This window comes from Vulpes vulpes, chromosome 1 (genome assembly GCF_048418805.1).
Source record: "Vulpes vulpes isolate BD-2025 chromosome 1, VulVul3, whole genome shotgun sequence".
NCBI lineage: Eukaryota > Metazoa > Chordata > Mammalia > Carnivora > Canidae > Vulpes > Vulpes vulpes.
The window spans coordinates 111,903,926-111,926,219 of NC_132780.1; the positions used below are offsets into that span (position 1 = coordinate 111,903,926).

Below are 22,294 nucleotides of genomic sequence, written 5' to 3' on the forward strand. Positions count from 1 at the left end.
ACATACCAAAAAGTTAAATTTAAAAACATTTTTTAAAATTAAAAAATAAATTAATTTAAATGGTTCTCAAAAAGAAGAGGGAGTTTACAATAGAAAGCCAGCTTAAAAAAAAAAAAAGAATTAAAACCAAAAAGATTTTACAACTGTTAAGGTAATAATTGATTCAGATATGAATAACCATTGTGATAGAGTAGGCAGTTAGCTAGATACAAGCAGGAAAGTGGACTTTTTCCACCATTAAAAGATAAAAATTGAAAAACTGCCAACCATCCTCTAGTACACAAACAGCTAGAAAAAGCACCAGGAAGTATGCATATGCCCTTCCCTCTAACCGGTGCCCTACAGTAACCTACAGCTTCATTATAACACATTTACATTGTGGTTTCCATACAGTTCCAACAAGGACTACATAGGGCCAAAAAAAACTCCTCCCCACCGGTAGGAGGAGTCCTTTAGATGATTGAAAGTAACCTCAGTTAGGGACTGCTCTAGTAATTACCCATAACCTTTACAAACATAAAAAGAAAAGGCATCCCTAACCCTGGTGCACTTGCTAACTCTGGGCCAGACCACTTTCCCATCTTAAGAATGTATGTATCCTTTAACTGCTATTGAATTCTTCATTACTGGGGCACCTGAGTGGCTCAGTGGTTGAGCATCTGCCTTTGGCTCAGGTCATGATCGCAAGGTCCTGGGATCGAGTCCCAAGTCAGGCTCCTCGCAGGGAGCCTGCTTCTCCCTCTGCCTATGTCTCTGCCTCTCTCTCTTTCTGTGTCTCTTATGAATAAATAAATAAAATCTAAAAAAAACTCACAAAACCCCAAAAAACCCAGGTTAGCATAGAGGCAGGGAAAGGGCCAGCTATGACAATTGAATGCTAAGTTCACTGTGTGAAGAATTGCCAAGGGGCAAGATAGTCACATGGTGTCAAGGTACCACCCTACAGAATAGTTACAAATTTCAAAATGAAAACTGCCCATAGACCTTAGAGAATTCTAGTGGTCATCATTTTAATAACATGATAACATTTTTTATAATTTTTAATATAATGAAATAATTTGAATTATGTACCTTCTCGTGCAATGCAGTATGAAGTCCTCAGTCTTATGAAGTATTCCTGCCAAGTGTTTTATCTGAATCTAATCAAAACGCTGGCTTTAATTTTGAGTTTATAGGAAATAACAGTGAATGAGTCAATAAAAACCGTGAGGAAACAATCCAGAATGTGGTATATTGTACAAGAAAAATGATCTTTTCTCTCCAAAAAGTTAATAATATTAAAAAAAAGAGAGAACTTTCTTGATTAAAAAGGAAATAGATACTACAATCAAAAAGAATGTCTGAAACTCTATTGAATCCTGGAGTTTTAAAAGAAAAGGACAAAAAGTATTTTGGGGACAATTAAGCATATTTGAATATGAACTAGATATTATGTTATGCAATGACTGTTTCTAAGGTTTGATAATGGTACTGTGATTATGTAAAAGAATGTCCTTATTTTTAGAAGGTGAATGCTGACGTATTGAGGGGCAAAAAACGTGTCTATTTACTTTTTCTGCCAAGGTAATCTGCCAAAACCAAATAGAAAAAATTTCATCAATGTGGCAAAAATATTAACAAACAGTGAATTGTTTCTATTCTTTCAAGTCTTCTTTGCAGCAACATTTTTTCAAATATATAAAACGTACTAAGACAATGCACCATTGTAAGCTAGCAGTATAAAAAGTACAAGGCTGTTTCTATATTTAAAATAGATCAGTGTATTTTACCACACTAATGAACTAAGAGGGAAAAGTAATTTCAGCAATGTTTTGTAGTCTTCACTGTACAATTCCTTAAGTTTATTCCTTAGTTTATACTATTCTCGATGTTACTGTCAATGGAACCATTGTCTTAATTTCCTTTTCAGATCATCACTGCTAGTATTTGAGTAAAACTGATACTGGAGCACCTGGATGGCTCCAGTTAAGGATCCAACTCTTGATTTCAGCTTAGGTTATGATCTCAGGGTCCTGGGAGAGAACCCTAACCTCGAGCTCTGCGCTCAGCATGGAGTCTGCATGGGATTGCCTCTCTCCCTCTGCTCCTGCTCTCTATATAAGTTAAATTCTTAAAAAAAAAAAAAACTCAAACTGATATATTGTGATTTTTATATTCTGAGTATTTGCTGTATTGTTTCTTGAGGGGTGATTTTTCTATATGGAATGTCATCTGTGTATAGTTTTACTTCTGCCTTTCCAATGTAGATGACTTTAAAGATACTTACTTTTTCTCTTGTCTAACTTCTCTGTTTAGAAATTCTAGTACTATATTGAATCAAAGTGGTGAAAATGGGCATTCTTTTCTTATTCCTAAGTTTAGAAAAACTCTCAACCTTTTACCACGGAGTGTATTAGTTACACGCTTTTCCCATATGGCCCCCTATCATGTTGAGGAAGTTCCCTTCTATTCCTTGCTTCTTTATTTCTTTAATGTTTTCATCATAAAAGGGTGTTGAATTTTGTTAAAGGCCTTTTTCATCGAGGTGTTGTTTTTCCTCATTCTATTAATAGGCACATTACTTTGATTTTCATCAAGTTGGGCCACACTTATATTGCAGGAATAAATCCCACTTGGCAGTATACGATCCTTTTAGTATGCTTTTGAATTCAGCATGTTTTCTTGAGGGTTTATTGGATTGTATAGTGCTTTGGATTATGCCTATTCTGATAGGTGTGTATACTGTTGCTGGGAATGTAAACTGATGCAGCTGCTACAGAAAACCGTTTTGAAGGTCCACAAAAGACTAAAAGTAGAACTACCATATGATCCAGAAAGTCCACTTCTGGGTACTTACCCAAAGAAAATGGAAACAGTCATTCAAAAAAACATATGCACCCCTATGTTCATTGGACGATAGCCAAGATACAGAAGCAACCCAGGTCCCATTAACAGGTGAATGGATAAAGATGTAGTGTGTGTGTGTGTGTGTGTATATAATGCATAATTCATATTATTTCATTATATTAAAAATTATAAATATTATATATATATAGGAGTATTATTCAGCCATAAGAAATACTGTGCCATTTGCAAGATGTATGGACCTAGAAGGTATTGTATGCTAAGTAAAATAAGTCAGAGAAGGATAAAAACAATTTCACTTATATAGAGAATTTAAAAGACAAACAATAAACAGAGAACAAAATGGTGGTTGTCAGAGGGTAGGGGGTTCCGGGATAGACAAAATAAGAGGATTAAGGGGGATTAAGAAGTATGAACTTTCAGTTATAGTAAGTCCAGAGTAACAAGTACAGCATGGGGAATATAGTCGGTAATACTAAAATAACTATATGGTTACAGATGTTAACTATTATCCTAGTGAGCATTTTGTATGTAAATGTCAAAGCACTATGTTGTACACCTGAAACTAATATAGAATATTTCGTCAGCTATACTCCAATTTTTAAAAAGATTGTGATAGTAGCAATATAGCCTTGCTATATAAGAGCTTGATCATTAAAAACTTATACAACACATAAAAAAGGGCAATGAAAACAAATACAGATTTTAAGCCATTTATATCAATAATCTGAATATATAAATTAATCAAGAGAAAGAGAAGACAAACCAGACTAGGAAAAGTATGACTTATTTAATAAAAGACTATCACTCCAAATACAAAAGAACTCTTAAAACCCAACAATAAGGGATCCCTGGGTGGCGCAGCGGTTTGGCGCCTGCCTTTGGCTCGGGGTGCGATCCTGGAGACCCGAGATCAAGTCCCGCGTCGGGCTCCCGGTGCATGGAGCCTGCTTCTCCCTCCGCTTCTCCCTCTGCTTCTCCCTCTGCCTGTGTCTCTGCCTCTGTGTGTGTGTGTGACTATCGTAGATAAAAAAAAAAAAAAAAAAAAAAATTAAGAAACCCAACAATAAGAAAATGGCAGATGAAAAAACAGGCAAAAAAACCTAGATATCTCACCAAAAATATACAGATGACAAAGCATGGGAAATGATGCTGCACATTGCAGGTCATTAGGAACGTGCAAATTAAAATGATACTTCTACACACCCATTAGGATAGCCAAAATCCAAAGCACTGATACCACCAAATGCTGCTAAGGATATGGAGCAATGAGAATGATCATTGCTGGTGGGAATGGAAAATGGTGCAGCCACTTTGGGAGACAGTTCAGCAGTTCCTTATAAAACTAAACATACCTTTACCCCATGATCCAGGAATCATGCTGATTGGCATTTATATAAGTTGAAAATGTTATGCCTGCAAAACAACCTGTACACGAATGTTGGCAGTTTTTTTTTTTTTTTTTATAAAGATTTTGTTTATTCATGAGAGACACACAGAGAAAGGGAGAGACACAGGCAGAGGGAGAAGCAGGATCCCCATGGGGAACCTGATGCGGAACTCGATCCCAGGACCCTGGGATCATGACCTGAGCCAAAGGCAGATGCTCAACCACTGAGCCACCCAGGCATCCCTGTAGCAACTTTATTCATAATTGCCAAAAGGTGGAAGCAGCCTGGATGACTTAATATGGGAATGAATAAGCAAACTAAGGTGCATGCAGACAAATGGACTATTCAGCACTAAGAAGTGGGATATTAAGCCATGAAAAGGAGTAATCTTAAACGCATATTGCTGTGAAATCAGCCAGTCTGAAAAGGCTACCATTTGAGTCCAAATGTATGACACTCTAGAAAAGGCGAAGCTATGGAGTGGTAAGGAATTGGAGGGAAGAATGTTGAACAGACAGAACATGAAAATTTTAGAGCAGGGAAGCTATTTTGAGGACACTATAATGGTGGAATAGGTGTCATTATATACTTGTCAAGGGGGTGACGGGCACTGAGGGGAGCACTTGATGGGATGAGCACTAGGTGTTATTCTATATGTTGGCAAATTGAACATCAATAAAAAATAAATTAAAAAATATATATATATACTTGTCAAAGCCCATGGACTGTTCAACACCAAAGTGAACCCTGTTTGTGTTTTGTTTTTTTTTAAGATTTAATTTATTTACTCATGAGAGACACAGAGAGAGAGGCAGAGACACAGGCAGAGGGAGAAGCAGGCTTCATGCAAGGAGCCCAATGTGGGACTCGATCCTGGGACCCTGGGACCATGCCCTGAGCCAAAGGCAGGATGCTCAACTGCTGAGCCACCCAGGAGTCCCAAAGTGAACCCTGTTGTAAACTATGGGCTTTGGGTGATAATGGTAAGTCGATGTAGGTTCAACAACTGCACCACTCTGGTGCAGGCTGCTGATAGTAGGGGAAGGGGTTGGAGCAGTTATTTCAGAGCTCTGCACTTTCTGTTCAATTTTTCTGAAAACCTAAAACTTTCAAAAATCTATTAATTAAAACAGAACTAAGTTATACTCTATAGGACTAAGTACTTGAAGCAGGAGTAGCAGTCACTTCTTGGCAAGCCTCAAGTACAGAATCCAGACATTCACATCCATACTCAAGGTTATCAAGCGATGCTGAGGCTGGCTAGGACGAGCGCAGCAAACACTGGGATGCAATTCAGGGGTGGCTCTGGGCTCTCGACCATTTATTCTCTATCAAGATATGGCCCATTCAAAGGGAATGGTGTTGATGTGTTCAAACGAGGTCGCCTTTCCTTCCCCAGTGCAATTAATCTTTTCATCATCTTCTTATTTCTATAAAGAAATTTAGAAAATAATTTTGAAAAATTGTTAGAGTAAGATAGACCATTCCAGGGGTGCCTGGGTGGCTCAGTCAGTTGGGCGTCTGCCTTTGGCTTGGGTCATCACCTCAGGGCCTGGGACCGAGTCCCACATCAGACTCCCTGCTCAGTGAGGAGCCTGCTTCTCCCTCTCCATCTGCCACTCCCCCTCTTGTGTTCTCACTAGCCCTGCTCTCTCTTTAAAATACATAAACAATCTTAAAAAAAAAAAAATTCTGCACCAACTGCAATAAGGAATTCACTTCTGGGGTTCCTTAGTAGTTTACCCCACCACCCAAGAATGGTGGGTTAAAGAGATTGTGGCAAAGAAAGAAACATGATTGTCCACTTACTATGATGAGGGCTCATAGTCTATATACTACAAGTAGATCCAGCTCATTTATTTATCTTTAAAATGTATTTATTTATAAGTAATATCTACACCCAACGTGTGGCTCAAACACACAAACCCAAGATCAAGAGTAACACACTCTACTGACTGAGCCAGCCAGGCGTCCACTTCCTTTATATTTATACCTTCCTTTTTCTTCCTGCAGCTTCTTCCCATATCCCCTTCTCTATTCAGACTCGATCATGGGTTTCCCATTTATAAACATAAAGAAACAAAAGAAAAGAAGAAAGCAAGGAAGGGAGAAAAGGAAGAATGGAAGCAAAAAGCTTCCTTAATATTATTGCCTCAACTACCATCTCATTCTCCACCCAGGCAGAAGAGATTATTAACAGGTCCTGTTCCTAGTTCTTCACATGTTCTACTGCAACTTGAAATCACCCTATTTTGTGTCTATATCCCCTTTCAATATATTCACAAAGGGATCCCTGGGTGGCGCAGCGGTTTGGCACCTGCCTTTGGCCCAGGGCGCGATCCTGGAGACCCGGGATCAAATCCCACATCAGGCTCCCGGTGCATGGAGCCTGCTTCTCCCTCCGTCTGTGTCTCTGCCTCTCTCTCTCTCTCTATGACTATCATAAATAAATAAAAATTTAAAAAAAAATCAATATATTCACAAAAGGCCACCTTTTTCTGTGTGTCCTAAACTCACATTCCCAACAGCACTGCATTAACCATAGTCTTACAGGGCCATCTCACCACCAACCATCTCCTTCTGAAACTCTGTCCATTAGCTCCTTTTTTCACTTCTCTCTCAGCCTTACTTGTACTTTTTGGTCTCCATTGCTTGCCTGCCATTCGTATGCTGCTTCTCTTTTGGGTTCTTTCCTCTGCATACTCCTATGCACTATTTATATGGCAAAGACCCAAATCTGTTTCTCTCTAGCCTACACTTCTCCTGGAATGCTAGACCCATGACCATCATGTCCCATTCTTGGCCACTGAACTCACACTGAAATGTGGACATTTCCATCTAACAAGATAACAACTATTCCCCATACTCCTGCATCTCTTAAGTTTGTTCCATTCTTCTTTAAATTCTTTGCCACGCTCATAGATTGTATCTTTCCAGAATTATTATTTTATTTAAAAATTGTATTCATTTGAGAAAGAGCACAAGCGGGGGGCAGTGGCAAAGGGAGAAGCAGATTTGCTGCTGAGTAGGGAGCCTAATATGGTACTCAATCCCAGGACCCTGAGATTATGACCTGAGTCGAAGGCAGATGATTTACTGACTGAGCCACCCAGGTGCACCTCTTTCTATAATTATTATAGTAGTCTCTTTAGTTTCTGTTCCAAGATTTCAATCCACTTCCTTAAAAAAGCCTTAGTTTCCTTCCACACTCATGTCATTATTACCTCCAATTCCATTGTCAAAAGCTGAGTTTTGTACTCAAACATTAAGGCGGCTATGGTCTATGTAAAAATCCAAAGCAGGGCATATGTGTATGCCTAGTGTGTATTTCCCTGAATGGTGAGTGTGCAGTTATATTCTCAAAGGAGTCCATGTCCCAAAAGTGACCTGAGAAATTAAGAGCCACAGGATAATGAGACCTTTTATATATATATAAAGCTTGAGGGATGCCTGGGTGGCTCAGCGGTTGAGCATCTGCCTTTGGCTGAGGGCCTGATCCTGGAGTCCTGGGTTTGAGTCCCACATCGGGCTCTCTGCAGGGAGCCTGCTTCTCCCTCTGCCTGTGTCTCTGCCTCTCTCTGTGTATAAGGAAATAAAATATATTTTTTAAAAGATATAAAGCTTGAAAACAAACGAACAAACTTGCGGTGGTCAGCTCCTCCCTCCTCCATTTATTTATCAGTATAAGCTTCAAACATATTGACCTATTTGCAATTTCTAAATATGTCATGTTCTTTCACTTCCATGTATTTGTATGGGCTGTTTCCACTACTAGACTGCCCTAATTATTACTTTCCAAATGGTAGGCTCTTCCCCAGTTCATGCAATCCCTTGGGAAGGTTCCCCAAGCTACTCCAATATAGGTACTACCCATACATTTTCATAATATCTCTTACTCCTTTTCATTAGAGTGCTCCATGGATTTTTCTCTTACTAATTTGTATGTCCTCAGTAAAGTATCTGACATGTGAATTCTTGAGTCTTTTTTTTTTCTTAAAACATGTCTCTAAAATTGAGGCAGTTAAAGTCCTAACTTAGATTCTTCGCTAAGGTTTCTAAGAAGCAGCCACATTTATCCAAGTTTTAATCCACTACATTAAGTTTTCTGCTCCCTATTTTTGCCTGATCTAATGGCAAATTAAGAAAACAGCATATTGCCCTCTTGCTTTCTCCTACTAAATTATTCAGAAACCTATCCAGATATCTCCTTTTCTGTGTACCATACTTAGAAAAATACTAAGGGTTACCTTTTAGCACATTCAGGGCATAACATATTATCTTCTAGGCCTGGAGATGGGAAAGTGCAGGCAGGTAACAGGAAGAGAGAGATCATCCTTTTGGGAGTGTCAGGCACCCAGGCCTGACCTGCATGAAATTGCAGGCGAACCCAACCTTGTGTGTCTGCAAGGAGAGGTCTGCCGTGGACCACACACCACCTGACACCTGAGGGAAAGAGAAGCAAATATAAACAGCGAAAATCAAGTAAAAGCACCCTACTCCAACCTCCTAGGAAGTTTTGCTCTTACATTCTATCAATGAATCAACTGAATGAAAAATATGAAAAAGGTACACCAAAGACACTAGATAGAATCTGACTTCGCAAATTATATACCACAAGGGATAATAATTAACTTTTTGGAATGGTTATTCTGTGTGGAAGATTTTGCTAAGTGGTTTACATGCATAAATACATTTATTCTTAAGAGCATTATTGATATTTACCTTCTGTTTACTTTTATTTACAGGCAAGGTAACTGTAGCTTATCTTGTTAAATATCATAATTTTCCCCGAGCCAAGACTTCGATCTAGATATTCTGATTCACAGTCCATTTGCCCAACCATTACACTGCACTGCCCCAACTACACAAAACAGGCAAAAGGATCTTTGTTTAGAAGTCTACGGAACAGAGCACCTGGGTGGCTCAGTCAGTTAAACAACTGCCTTCGGCTCAGGTCATAACCCCAGGTCCTGAGATAGAGTCCTGTGTCGGGCTCCCTGCTCAGTGGGGAGTCTGCTTCTACCTCTCTCTCTGTTCCTCGTCCATCCCCTCTACTCGTGCTCTCTCTCAAATAAATAGAATCTAAAAAAATAAAAATAAAAAAGTAAATAAAGTTGAGAGGAACAGTCCTTGGGAGCTTAAATATCTCTCCATTCAGACTGTAAGTTAAGAGTTGAGGGGGATCCCTGGGTGGCTCAGTGGTTTCATGCCTGCCTTTGGTCCAGGGCATGATTCTGGAGTCCCGGGATCGAGTCCCGTGTCAGGCTCCCGGCATGGAGCCTGCTTCTCCCTCTGCCTGTGTCTCTGCCTCTCTCTCTCTCTCTATCATGAATGAATAAATAAAATCTTTAAAAAAAAAAAAAGTTAAGAGTTGAAATTATGTGTGTTTAGCGCAGTACATGCAGTACATGAAGGCAAGGCACACTCCTGGATCACAGTAGGTGCTTAATTACTGCTGAATGAAGAGGAACTGAAAGGCTGAGTTAGCGTGTGAGATGATACTACTTCATATGGCACATTAATGAAAATTGGAAAGAAGTGTCATTTTTGGGAGAGCAGTCCTCCAGAGACAGCTTTGTGGCTGCACAGTGCCCGCCTCCTCACAAAAGGAAGTGCAGCATGGGGAGCCCATAGTAGGCCAGTTTCAGCTCCCTGTGAAATTCTTTTGGCTGTATTTCTTGTGAATGAACAACAGCCCTATAAAATGAAAAAAACGAAAAAAAAAAATGAAAAAAAAAATCCAGGACACTTCTGGTAATGGGATGGATGGGGAAAGATTTCAAGTCAAAAAGGAGGAGGACTTTGTGCCAGCCTGAGTTGGGGTCTGCTGGAGATGAAGAGAACTGTGACCCACAGGAGCAGGAGCTGGCCAAAAGTGGGACTGAGTTACTCTCAAGATCCTTTAAGAGGGCAGGGGCCCCAAACATTTCAGTGATTACTGCCCACTTTTAATGTGTCAAATTGTATTTTGTAAGTCTCAGAATTATTCTATGAAGCAGAAGAATTGCAACCATCATTTTGTCAATCAGGATACATTATCAGATTATGCTTTCTTCCCAACCAGAACTTCTGTTTATGGTGAAAAAGGATTACAACTTAATGACCTAGCTTAGACATTGGTCCATGCAAAACTTGACTACCGGGCAATGGAAAGATAATTCTTATATAAAATCTAATATCCAATCTACAATATTTCTAACTCTTTCCCTTTTACTCCCTTTCAGTAGGGGACTACTAAAATTTAACCTTCTCTCTGGAATAGCACTCATTTTTTTTTTTTTTAACATAGGTTCCACACCCAATGGGGGACTCGAACTCATGAGCCATTTGATCAAGAGTTTGCATGCTCTACTACCTGAACCAGCCAGCTACCCCAATGCTTACTCTTTTAAGGTTGATCTTACCAGAGGCTTGCAGCAGAAAGGTCTCAACAGAAGCAGGAATGGAACGTGAATTCACAGACTTGGATTGACTGGCTCTTGCAGCAATTCTTGACCATGCTGCCAACATGCCTTCTTGTGCCGAAGTTACCACTTTGACTGTATTAATCCCCCTGCCTCTCTCACTCTTACAACTTTTCCAAATCTTGGCCACCATCTTGCATTTCGCCGAACATGACTCCGATGTAGCCTCTGGTGGTGTTTCAGGAATAGTCTATAAATGGGATTCATGGTGAGTATTCAGCAAAGTGCTACTGCTCTAAAGACTCTTGTGTTTTGTGTCAGTTTTATCATTCTTTATACATTGACCCATGCGTGTAAGTGTAGGTAAGATCTAAGATTGTTAGTTCCCTTAGAGCAACCAGGAGGAATTTTTGATTGTTAAAACTGAGAGTAGTTGAGTGGGAAAAGCAGAGGGGGTTGCCAATGATGTTTAGTGTGTAGAGGCCAGGGATGTTTAGGCCTAAAGTGCACCAGACAGTCCCCTCACCAAAATAAATTATTTGGCCCAAAATATCAATAGGCTTTTTATTTTCCAATTGAAGTGTAGTTTGCATACCATATTATATTAGTTTCAGGTGTACAACATAATGATTCGACATTTACATACATTACCAAGTGATCACCATTAAGTCTACCCACCATCTGTCACCATACAAAGTTGTTATAATATTACTGACTATATTCCCTATGCTGGACATTGCATCCCATGTCTTACTTGCTTCATAACTGGAAGTTAGTGCCTTTTAGTTCCTATCCTTTATTTTGTCCATCCCCCCACACCTCTCCTCCTCAGGGTACCTCCAGATTGTTCCCTTTTTCTATGAGTCTGTTTCTGTTCTGTTTGGTTGGTTTTTTAAATTCTACATATAAGGGAAATCATATGGTATTTGTCTTTCCATCTGACTTACTTGACTAATACTCTCTGGGTCCATCCATATCATTGTAAATGGCAATATTTCATTTTTTATGGCAGAGTAATATTCCTTTGTATTATATATACAGTGTCTTCTTTATCCAAAATATCAATAGCCCTGATTGAGAAATCTTGCCTTAGAGATACAACATATATAGGGATGATGAGATAAAAGGAACAATTCACAATAAGCACTCACCTTTACATTGTCACACTCCTGGTTTGTTTCAGAGTAAGCATGTTTCTGGAGCCTCAGATAAACCTCTATTTTCTAAGGAAATTAAGAGGGGGGAAAGAAAATTACAAATTGACAAAGCTTCCCACACTTGCTCCTTGCTTCAGTTTCCCACCAGGGTACTCACCCGGCCATGGGTACTCAAATTCAGTTGTTGGCACCAGTTCTGCAAAATGTCCCAACGTACTTTATTAACAGGAGGCAAACTGGCTGGCAAAGGAGGGGCTGGTGTACTACAACAACAACTATGTTTTGGACAAAACTTGAATCGCTCACTTATATGAGGATGACAAACTGCAAAAAGAAGGAAATGCAAGTAGTAATAACTTAATATTTTTAAGATTACAATTTGACAGAGTTCTTTCTAATTCCTTACAACCCAATTTGCATACACACATACACCCCAAATATCTTTCCTCTATCAGAAGTAAAGTAATAGATTCTGTAATTAAAGGACTCACCCAAGATCACATCTCCATTAAAATGGCAGACCTGGAAATCAAACCTACATTTTGAAATTCTAAATCCTATGTTTTTTTTTTTTTTTAAGATTTTATTTATTTATTCATGAGAGACACAGAGAGAGAGGCAGAGACACAGCCAGAGGGAGAAACAGGCCCCATGCAAGGAGCTGGACGTGGGACTCGATCCTGGGTCTCTAGGATCAGGCCCTGGGCTGAAGGGGGCGCTAAACCGCTGAGCCAGCCGGGCTGCCCTAAATCCTATGTTTTTTAAACTACATATAGCAACTTGATTTTTGCAGCCACCCACATACACTTGGATAGAACAATATATTGTATTGTTAATCCAAAATGTCTAGATTTGGGACCAAAAATCCTAGTTGTCCCTAAAGAAATCAAAGAAACCACCCAACTACCCATGGTCCTGCATTCCACCAGCCTACCTCATTTTCCTCAGCAGCACCCCCATCTCACCTGACTCTGCTTGGGTGTAACCTGTCACTGTACATTGCAATGAAGTCCTGGATTGACAAAAGTAGATTCACAGGTGGGTGTATGGGATATGCCTTGAGTTTGGGGAAACCATTTCCCCCTCTTGGCCCAAAAATAAAATCATTCCGAAAATACTTATTTGATGCCTTTATGTGAAGCACTAAGAACAGATTCAAAAGGTCATGACATTAAGATCTCCTAGATATTTGATGAGTAATTGCTTACCAAGCAAAATACTAATTTGAGAAGATGTGGATCAAAGGGTACAGATTTTCAGCTATATGATGAAAAAGTTTTGGGATCTAATGTACAGCATAGTGATTATTCTTAACAATATTATGCTGTGTCTTTTAAAGTTGCTGAGAGCAGGGGCAACTGGGTGGTTCAATGGGTTAAGTGTCCAACTCTTGATTTCGGCTCATGATCTCAGGGCCCTGAGATTGAGTCCCGCAGCAGGCTCTGCATTGAGCATGGAGCCTGCTTAAGATTCTCTCTCCCTCTCCTTCTGCCCACCTCCCACCCCCTACCATGTGCTCACTCAGGCACGCATGCTCTCTCTTTCTCTCTCTCTCAATAAATAAAGTCACTGAGAACAAATATTTAAATGTTCTTACTGTGGAGTAGGGTAAGGGGTAGGTGTGAGGATGGATATTCTAATTAACCTTTTTTTGGCAATTATTTTGCAATATAAATGTAAATCAACCATCACATCGTACACGTTAAGATTACAGAAAGTTATATGCTGATTATATCTCAAAGCTGGAAAATACCACTTCATCTTTACAAGAGATATGTAAAGTATGTTTCAACCAAAACGAAAACAAGATTAAGCTTCATGAGTTGGGAATTTGAATTCATATCTAGCTGACTATAAGAACCACGCTCTGTCCAAGGCACTCCACATGCCTATATTTTGTGTCTTAAAAGGCAAGGCATGGTAACTACAAATGAGAAGTGTAGTAGTTAGAGGACTTTCTTACCACAGGTAATCAAGGTAAGATTTAAGATAGATGTTGTACAGTCAAGGATACGAAAGAAAAATCATTTTCCTGGGCTCACCGGCACTGGGGGAGCAGTAAACTGAGCAATCTCTGCCTTCATACCTTTATCGCTTGACCCAGGCATCTTCAGACTGACTTCTGAAGTTGAAGAAACACTTGGTTCCATTTGTTCTTCATTAAGTTCTTCATTAACTGGAACCAATGTGAGAATCACACTTTCTTCCTCTAATGCCTCCTCAGAGAAATTCTGGAAAGGTAAGGGTCAATCGTGGATTCTCATTTGATGCCATGAAACTAAACTGCTTACCTTCAAAGCACGATTAATAAACTCAGAGACCAATAGGTTGCTGGAGAGAAGACTCACGATTCTTTGAATTTGATATTGATTAGCAGACCATTTATTTGATAAGAAAAGAGGGGTGCCTGGCTGGCTCAGTCCATGAAGTGTGTGACTTTTGATATCGGGGTTGAATTCGAGGCCCATGTTGGATATAGAGATTATTTTTAAAGATTTTTTAAAATTTATTTTTAGATGATAAGAGAAACAATGAGGAAATAGACAAAAATAGATTTATAGGTGGGTATATAGGATACGCCCTGGGCAGCCCCGGTGGCTCAGCGGGTTGGTGCCTGCCTTCAGCCCAGGGCGTGATCCTGGAGACCCAGGATCGAGTCCCACATCAGGCTCCATGTATGGAGCCTGCTTCTCCCTCTGTCCGTGTCTCTGCCTCCCTCTCTCTCTGTCTCTCCTGAATAAATAAATAAAATCTAAAAAAAAAAAAAAAAAAAGGATACGCCCTAAGTTTGGGGAAACCATCTTCCTCGAGGCCTTCCTCTCCCTCAGCTCAAGCAAGTTAACTTGCATTTTATCTGCTCATCTATATGGAATGTGTTCCTGCCTTCCCATCTTTCATGATTCCCGACGATTCCCAATTCCAGCCATTATCCACTCTCACTGGTAGATGCAATAATTTCCTATCATTCCAAACTCCATTCTGACACCATTCTTTCTGCAGATTGCTCTCCGGCTTAAAAGGAACACTTCAATGGCTTATCATTGCTATTCAGGTTAAAGACAAAACTCCCTTGCGTGACCTACAAATTTCTGGAGTCCGCCCTTTGCCTGTCATTCCTGTCACGACCCCTGAGCTTTCTGAGCTCCCGCCAGACTGGCTTTATTTCAGCTCCATGACCTGAAGGGAGCAAATACATATTTTACTCTGTTGCAATCACAGCAACACACGCAGTGCGCAGCACAGAGTGGGCAATCAAAGCTCTCTTAATGATCTAATTTAATGATAAGTAGGAAGGAACTAACATATTTACGAGTTTTTGTATAGTACACACGCAGGGGGCTAGGTGCTTTCTGTATTTTCTCATTTAATCTTCATGGCACATTTATAGTAGTGTCAGTGTTCCTATTTTTACAAATTAGGTCACTGAGTCTCAAAAATTAAAGGAACGATGTCACAGAGTATTTTATGCTTAAGTTTCCACCCAAATGTGGTGAATAGAGTCCATTCCAGCCCTAGTGCAATACTTTCTTCTCAGAAGAACCAAGTGGGTTAGATGGGGCCACACCCTTCCCACATGCAGTCTCTTCAGTGGCTTCCAACTGCTCACTCTCATCCTGCATATGTAAAACACTTTTTCTTTCTTTCTTCTTCTTTTTTTTAATTCGAGTTTTAAGTCATCTCCACGCCCCCGGGGGGCTCAAACTTAGAACCCTACGATGGAGGGGTCACAGGCTCCAGAGACTGAGCCCACCAGGCACCCCCGTGTAACACTCTCAGAGCACTCCCACACACATTCACCCCAAGTCATGAGGGGAATATTGCCCCACTCTAGAGATACGCAGGGGCACGAAGCTGCGCTGTAACTCGCCCATCATCATATAACTTTATTTGGGAGTAGGACACACTCCCGGAGGACAGAAACCAAATTGGTCACCGCACTTTCTCACCTCCCCACACTACCTTTTCTCACTCTCTCTTTATCACTGCTCTTCACTTGATGTTTTTCGCTTGTCCAGCTACCAACACGTCTTTCTACAGAAAGGATCTCTTACTTTCACCCCAGGAAGGGCAATCTTGGCCCTTTCCACTCTCAACCCAGACACATTCTGTGCAAGAAAATAATCCACTGGCAAAGAGGGGAGACTCCAAGATGGGAGATTTCTTTACACCCAGAAGCGAAGATTTGTGGTGAGAAGAAAACATTAGAGAGTTCGTAGAAGGGCTCTGAAAAGGACATCTGTGGGAAGATTCATTCTGTCTGAACTAAACTTACCTGCTCATTGTCGTAAGTCGAGTTCTCCATTTCCAGGACGCTCAGCGGAAGGCAGAGCCAGCAAGGTCAGGACTTGGGCCCTCCAATCCTCTTCACCTGAGGGCTTCCAGTCTAATTTCTCCTTTTATAAGCAAATGTCTCTGTCTACTTCCCGTTTCCCAGAAGAGCTGCTTTCCTTCCTTCCTCCTCTTTTTCCCCTCCCACACTATCTGACAGTGTGATGATTTCATCACTTTTACACTATCTTGTCCATTATATGACAGTTGAGTTATTGGGTAATTAATGTCACTCCTAATGCATTTTAATACACTTTAAAATAAAGATTTTTTTTAGGGGCGCCTGGCTCTGTGGATAGAGCATGTGACTCTTCATCTCTTAGTCTGTGAGTTGTTAGCCCATGTTGGAGGTAGAGTTTACTTTAAAATAATAATAATAGGGGCACCTGGGTGGCTCCGTGGTTAAGCATCTGCCTTTGGCTCAGGTTGTGATCCTGGGGTCCTGGGATCGACTCCCACATCTGGCTCCCTCTAGGGAGTCTGCTTCCCCTTCTGCCTATGTCTGCTTCTCTGTGTCTCTCATGAATAAATAAAATCTTAAAAAATAATAAAAGATTTGTCTTTATTACTTTAAGGTGAGACTTGGGAGAAAACTGGAAGTGTCGAATTCTTGCTAACAAGTTTTGCAATTGAATAAAACAAACATTTTAAAAATATTTCTAGGACAATATCAGTGATAAGATTGAATGATGTTACTATGGAGGGAATAAAAAAAGAATCAGAGGTATTTCATAACCGGTTTATGCCTGTGGGTGTGTCATTCACTGGAAGATTAGATTTAAATTCCTGGCTTTGGTTCTAAACACGAATATTAAATATGCCTTACTAGCAGGCTGGCTAAAGGAGTTTGGCTGTTTAGGATAGAAACAGCAAAAGCCAAAAAACACTAAGGCAAAAGGTGGACTAATGGATTCCAAAGAACTGCAAGCACTTGGGAACTGCTGGAAAGATGAGACTAGAGAAGTCGCAGTTGTTTTCATCGGTCACTCCAAGGAGCCAGGGCTACTAAAGGAAAATATTCACAGAGAGCATAGCAGCACCAGCATCCATTGGTCTCACTGTGGGCTTTCTCTTTCCCTAGGAAAATGGTCTGGGTCCGTCAGTCTCAGGACCCAGAGAGCCCACATCGTTTAATTTAGTGGACACTCTATCCAACATGTGGTCTGTGAGCACGCGAATTCAGCCTACTGAAGAACTGATTGGAAAAATAAATTGTAAGACATTACCCCAGACCTCCAGAAGTGGACCCTTGAGGGCAGGACTCAATTCAACAAGCCCTTAGGGTCATTCTTTTGCACCTAAAGTCTAGAAACCTTGACTAGATCAGGGTGTGACCAAATGCATTTGGATTCGGCGGATAATGATTGGAATCCTGGCTCCTCCCTTCCAGAATGGAAACTAAATCAGCCCGTGGAGATTCAGCCAGAAAGTACTGTCTACACCCATTTGGGTGTGACCCCACCTGATGGGCTTTCTCTGGCTGCTTTAGAAGGCAGCTGAGCCAGTAGCCCGAACCGATACCAGTGTCTTAGGCCACGTCCAGTGGAAACAGCTTTTTATTACCATTATTTTTTTCTCTTAGTATTTATTACAATACAATTATTTTATTTACTTTCTTGGATTTGCTCCCTCCTCTTTAAAAATGTTATATTATGGGAGAGTTCAAACATGTGCAAAAGCAGACAATATCATGAAACCTTATATATCCATTATGCAGTTTCAACAGCTGTTGACTTCCAGCCAATCTGATTTCATTTAAACCATCACCTAGTCTCTCCGGGTTATTATTATTTTTTAAGATGTATTTATTTATTCATAAGAGACACAGAGAGAGAGAGGCAGAGACACAGGCAGAAGGAGAAGCAGGCTCCATGCAGGGAGCCCGATGTGGGACTCGATCCCGGACCTGGGGATCACAACCTGAGCCGAAGGCAGCTGCCCGACCACTGAGCCACCCAGGCATTCCTCTCTTGCGTAAAATGAAGGAAATACCAATCTTTTCTTTTCATCTTTTATTTTTCTTATAATTTTTTGTTAGTGTTCTTGCTATTGTTTAGAGAATTGTGGGTATTTCCTGTAGTCCCCTTATCTGGGTTTTGTTAATTTCATTTGTTGCTCCTTTTAGCCTATTCTTCCATCCTCTGCATTTGTTGTGAATTCTTTTGGTCAAATTCAAGGATGGCTTTTTTTTTTTTTTTTTTTTTTAACACTTTTTCATCCCTCTCCACTCATCTGACTCCTCATTCTTTAAACTTTTTTTTTTTTTTCTCATTGAAGTGAATTTGACATATAACATTGAGTAACTTTAAACTGTACAACATTGAATTTGATACACTTTCATATTGTAATGCTTCTGGCATTGTAGGGATCATTAGCACCTCTACCAGGTTCTTTAAGCTTAAATGCCAATTTCTTGGGAGTCACCCTTAAAATTTTGCTCCTGTTATTTTCTTACTCTTTTCATTCATAGAATAATTGGAATGTGTTGTTCTGTATAGAGTTGGGATTTTACTTGCTTAATTTCATCTCCCCACTTAGGCTCCAGAGAGCAATGGCCGGATATATGTGGGTTACCCTTGGTCTATACAGAGCTTTGCAGTGTGTCTGGCTCAGAATAGAGGCTCAATCAATGTGAGCTATACAGATTACATTAGTTTCGATCTTCCCCATCCCATGTGATTTGCTTTTGAGAGAAGTCCCTCTTTGTGCTGTCCCTAACGGAGATGGTGTAAACACTGATCACAGACTGATGTGACTCTGTCCTACTAGATAGACTATGATACTCTGAAGTTCTCAAACTCATCTTTTTTCTCTTATTGCTCAGCACAGTGCCTGGTTCAAAGAAAGATCTTAATTAGGTGCAACCAATGACTTTCATATTGTACCAACTCAAGTTGGGGCTCAGTATATACTCAAAAGCAGCCATTGAAAGAATGCTAATCTATAAAAAAACAACTTAGGCTGTAGGATAGAGATTTTTTAAAAAAGGAAAAAACTGTTTATGAACACTTATGTTCTAACACCCCAATGACAGACTCTGTCATATACATCTGCTCTGATGTAAAAATGTATTACCTATTTCAAATATATTTTATTTACTATGTTGTAATTTCAAGAGTTATAAAAGCATATTTCTTATTTAGGTAAGTGCTTTTCAAAATCTTTTTTTTTTTTTTTTTTAATCAGAGGAACAGGGATCCCTGGGTGGCGCAGCAGTTTAGCGCCTGCCTTTAGCCCAGGGCGCGATCCTGGAGACCCAGTATCGAGTCCCACGTCGGGCTCCCGGTGCATGGAGCCTGCTTCTCCTTCTGCCTGTGTCACTGTCTCTCTCTCTCTCTCTCTCTCTCTCTCTGTGACTATCATAAATAAATAAAAAATTAAAATAATAATAATAAAAAAAAATCAGAGGAACAACTCTATAAGGGTAAATGTTTGTGAACCACCAATATAAAGTAGAAGTGAAGTAACTCTCTTAAAGCCAATTAGATCATCATATTTCAGAGGCGTGTGGGTGGTTCAGTCAGTGAAGCATTTGCCTTTGGCTCAGGTCATGATCTCAGGGTCCTGGGATGGACCCTATCTATATAGGGCTCCCTGCTCAGTGGGGAACCTGCTTCTCCCTCTCCCTCTGCCTGCCACTCCCCTACTCATGCTCTCTGTCAAGTGAAAAAATAAAATCTTTTAAAAAAATCATATTTCAAAAAAAAAAGTTAGAGATCTCTGATCGGGGAAATAAAAACCCATAAGCATCCCACAGAACCCTAAATTTCTAAGAAACAGTTTGGAAAGTATGGTTCTATAACACTACCAGGTGGAAGGGACAGCTACTGAGTTCTTCAGTATCCTGAGGAAGAAAACGAAAATTGCACTGAAAGATGATCCTTATTTAGCTACATCCTTCATTTCAAAAAATTCCCAATTAAAAGGATTATTGAACACATTTCTACTTTAGAACAATAGTTACAATCCTCACCTTCTAACTGAGAATAAATGGACATTTTTGCCTTTTTTTTTTTAACATCTTTTTGAAATCATGATAACAGTCAGTATTAGGAGAATCTAAATTTAGGGGCACCTGGGTGGCTCAGTCTGTTAAGCGTCTGTCTTCAGCTCAGGTCGTGATTTCAGGGTCCTCAGATCAAGCCCCACAATGAGCCCCAAATCAAGACTTGCATCAGGGTCCCTGCTCAGTGGAGGGCCTGTTTCTCTCTCTCTCTCTCTCTCTCTCTCTCTCTCTCTCCTTCCCTCCCTCTGCCTCCCTCTCCGTCTGCCTGATGCTCCCCCTGCTTGTGCTCTCTCTCTCAAATAAATAAATACATAAATACATAAACACATAAATAAATAAAAATCTTAAAAAAGAGAATCTAAATTCAGAATCCAGACCCGTTACCTGTCCCATACTGTACTATATAATTCAGAAGATGTATTTGAACAGAACTTAACAGTTCTGGGGAAGTCAGGTGAGGAGGGCAATTTTCAATGACTGGACAGGGAAGTGAATTGGCTGTTAGGTTCTCTAGTAATAGTTGCGAATTTAGGTATAGCCTACGGGCAAGTGTAGGAACTAAGCAATTGCCCAACTCTCCAAGGTCAGTGGATGAGAAAGGATGGGACTTAAGTAAACCCAGACTCCCACTCCTTTGTCCTCATGGATTACTTATTCCTTCCAGAGTTTGCTACCTTTCCTTCTTTACAGGTTCTTCCTTCCCAGCACACAAGTGTTTTAAACATGCCCAGTTACATGAAGCACCCTTGTGTGTATCCCCATCTCCTTTGACAAAATCATTCTTTTTAACTACTATTAATGGCCCCTTTCACAATTCAACTTTCTTCTTACTCAAGTTCTTTCCATTTATCTAATGGTTTTTCCCTTTCTTTTCACAATTTAACTCCTAAAATGTGATGCCTGGGTGGCTCAGCAGTTGAGCATCTGCCTTTGGCTCAGGGCATGACCCCAGGGTCCCAGGATCCAGTTCCACATCGGGGAGCCTGCTTCTCCCTCTGCCTGTGTCTCCACCTCTCTCTCTCTCTCTCTCTCTCTCTCTCTCTCTCTCTCCTCTCTCTCTCTCTCTCTCATGAATAAATAAATAAAATCTTAAAAAAGGAAAAGAATGGCCAGTAGAAAAATGGATAAAATATGTGAATGAAAATAGGACAAATAAAGATACAAAAAATATATAATTCTAAGCAAACAAACAAAAACCTCCTAAAACATTGGTGTCCCATAGAGTTCATTTCTCTGCTCTTGACCATGCCTTGTGCTTTCCTGGAGCAGCCTTGTCCATTTCTCTAATTTCAACTACCACCTGCGTGCTCACAACTCCTACATATATATTTCTAGATCAATCTTTTTGCCTGTTACTGACCCAAGTTTTGGCATATCCTATTCTGCACTTCAAACATGTTTAAAAAAATAAACTCATTGTTTTCCCCAGCAACTTTCAACCTCTTTTGTAGGCCCTTGAACATCATGGGTTTGAACTGCATTGGTCCATTTATACACAGGTCTTTGTTTATATAATACAGTACTGTAAATATATTTTTTTCTTCCTTATTCTTTCTTTCTTTTTCTTTCTTTCTTTTTTCTTTCTTTTTTCTTTCTTTCTTTCTTTCTTTCTTTCTTTCTTTCTTTCTTTCTTTTCTTTTTTTCTTTCAAGTAGGCTCCATACCCAGCTTGGAATCCAATATGGGGCCTAAACTCACAACCCTGAGATCAACACCTGAGGTGAGATCAAGACTCAGATGCTCATAGTGCCTGGGTGGCTCAGTTGGTTAAGCATCTGCCTTTGGCTTGGGCCATGATCTCTGGATCCTGGGATCAAGCCCTGTGTCAGGCTGTCTGCTCAGTGGGGAATCTGCTTGTCCCTCTCCCCCTTCCCCCGTTCATGCTCTCTCTCTGTTTTGAGTAAATAAATAAAAAATCTTAAAAAAAAAAAAAGAATCAGAGCTCAACCAACTAAGCCACCCAGCTACCCCCTCTTCCTTATGATTATTTTTAATATCATTTTCTTTTCTCTAGCTCCCTTTTCAGTAAGAATATAGTATATAATACATATAACATACAAAATATGATTTAAAGGACGCCTGGGTGGCTCAGCAGTTGAGTGTCTGCCTTTGTCTCAGGACTTGATCCTGGTTCCGGGATTGAGTCCCACATCAGGCTCCCTGC

General features: G+C 40.1%; 1 protein-coding gene across 1 annotated transcript; it reads right to left on the bottom strand.

Annotated features, from left to right (window-relative positions):
- Positions 1-5,556: 5,556 nt before the first annotated feature.
- DPPA2 (developmental pluripotency associated 2) lies at positions 5,557-16,099 on the bottom strand. Its single transcript, XM_025990564.1, has 7 exons — positions 16,070-16,099; positions 13,843-14,027; positions 11,954-12,071; positions 11,797-11,862; positions 10,640-10,889; positions 8,483-8,678; positions 5,557-5,665 (listed from the first exon to the last, which is right to left on the bottom strand). The coding sequence occupies exons 1-7, from the start codon at positions 16,097-16,099 to the stop codon at positions 5,557-5,559; spliced, it is 954 nt and encodes a 317-aa protein (XP_025846349.1).
- Positions 16,100-22,294: the final 6,195 nt, after the last annotated feature.

Bases quoted from the DNA above. Each gene is read 5' to 3' on its own strand.
- DPPA2 (XM_025990564.1), bottom strand. From the start codon at position 16,099: ATGGAGAACTCGACTTACGACAATGAGCAG. The intron at 12,072-13,842 runs GCCGGTGAGCCC...TCCAAAACATAG, and splicing joins CAGTTTACTGCTCCCCCAGT to TTGTTGTTGTAGTACACCAG. The intron at 8,679-10,639 runs GTAAGATCAACC...TCTTTCCCTCAG, and splicing joins CTTTCTGCTGCAAGCCTCTG to GTGTCAGGTGGTGTGTGGTC.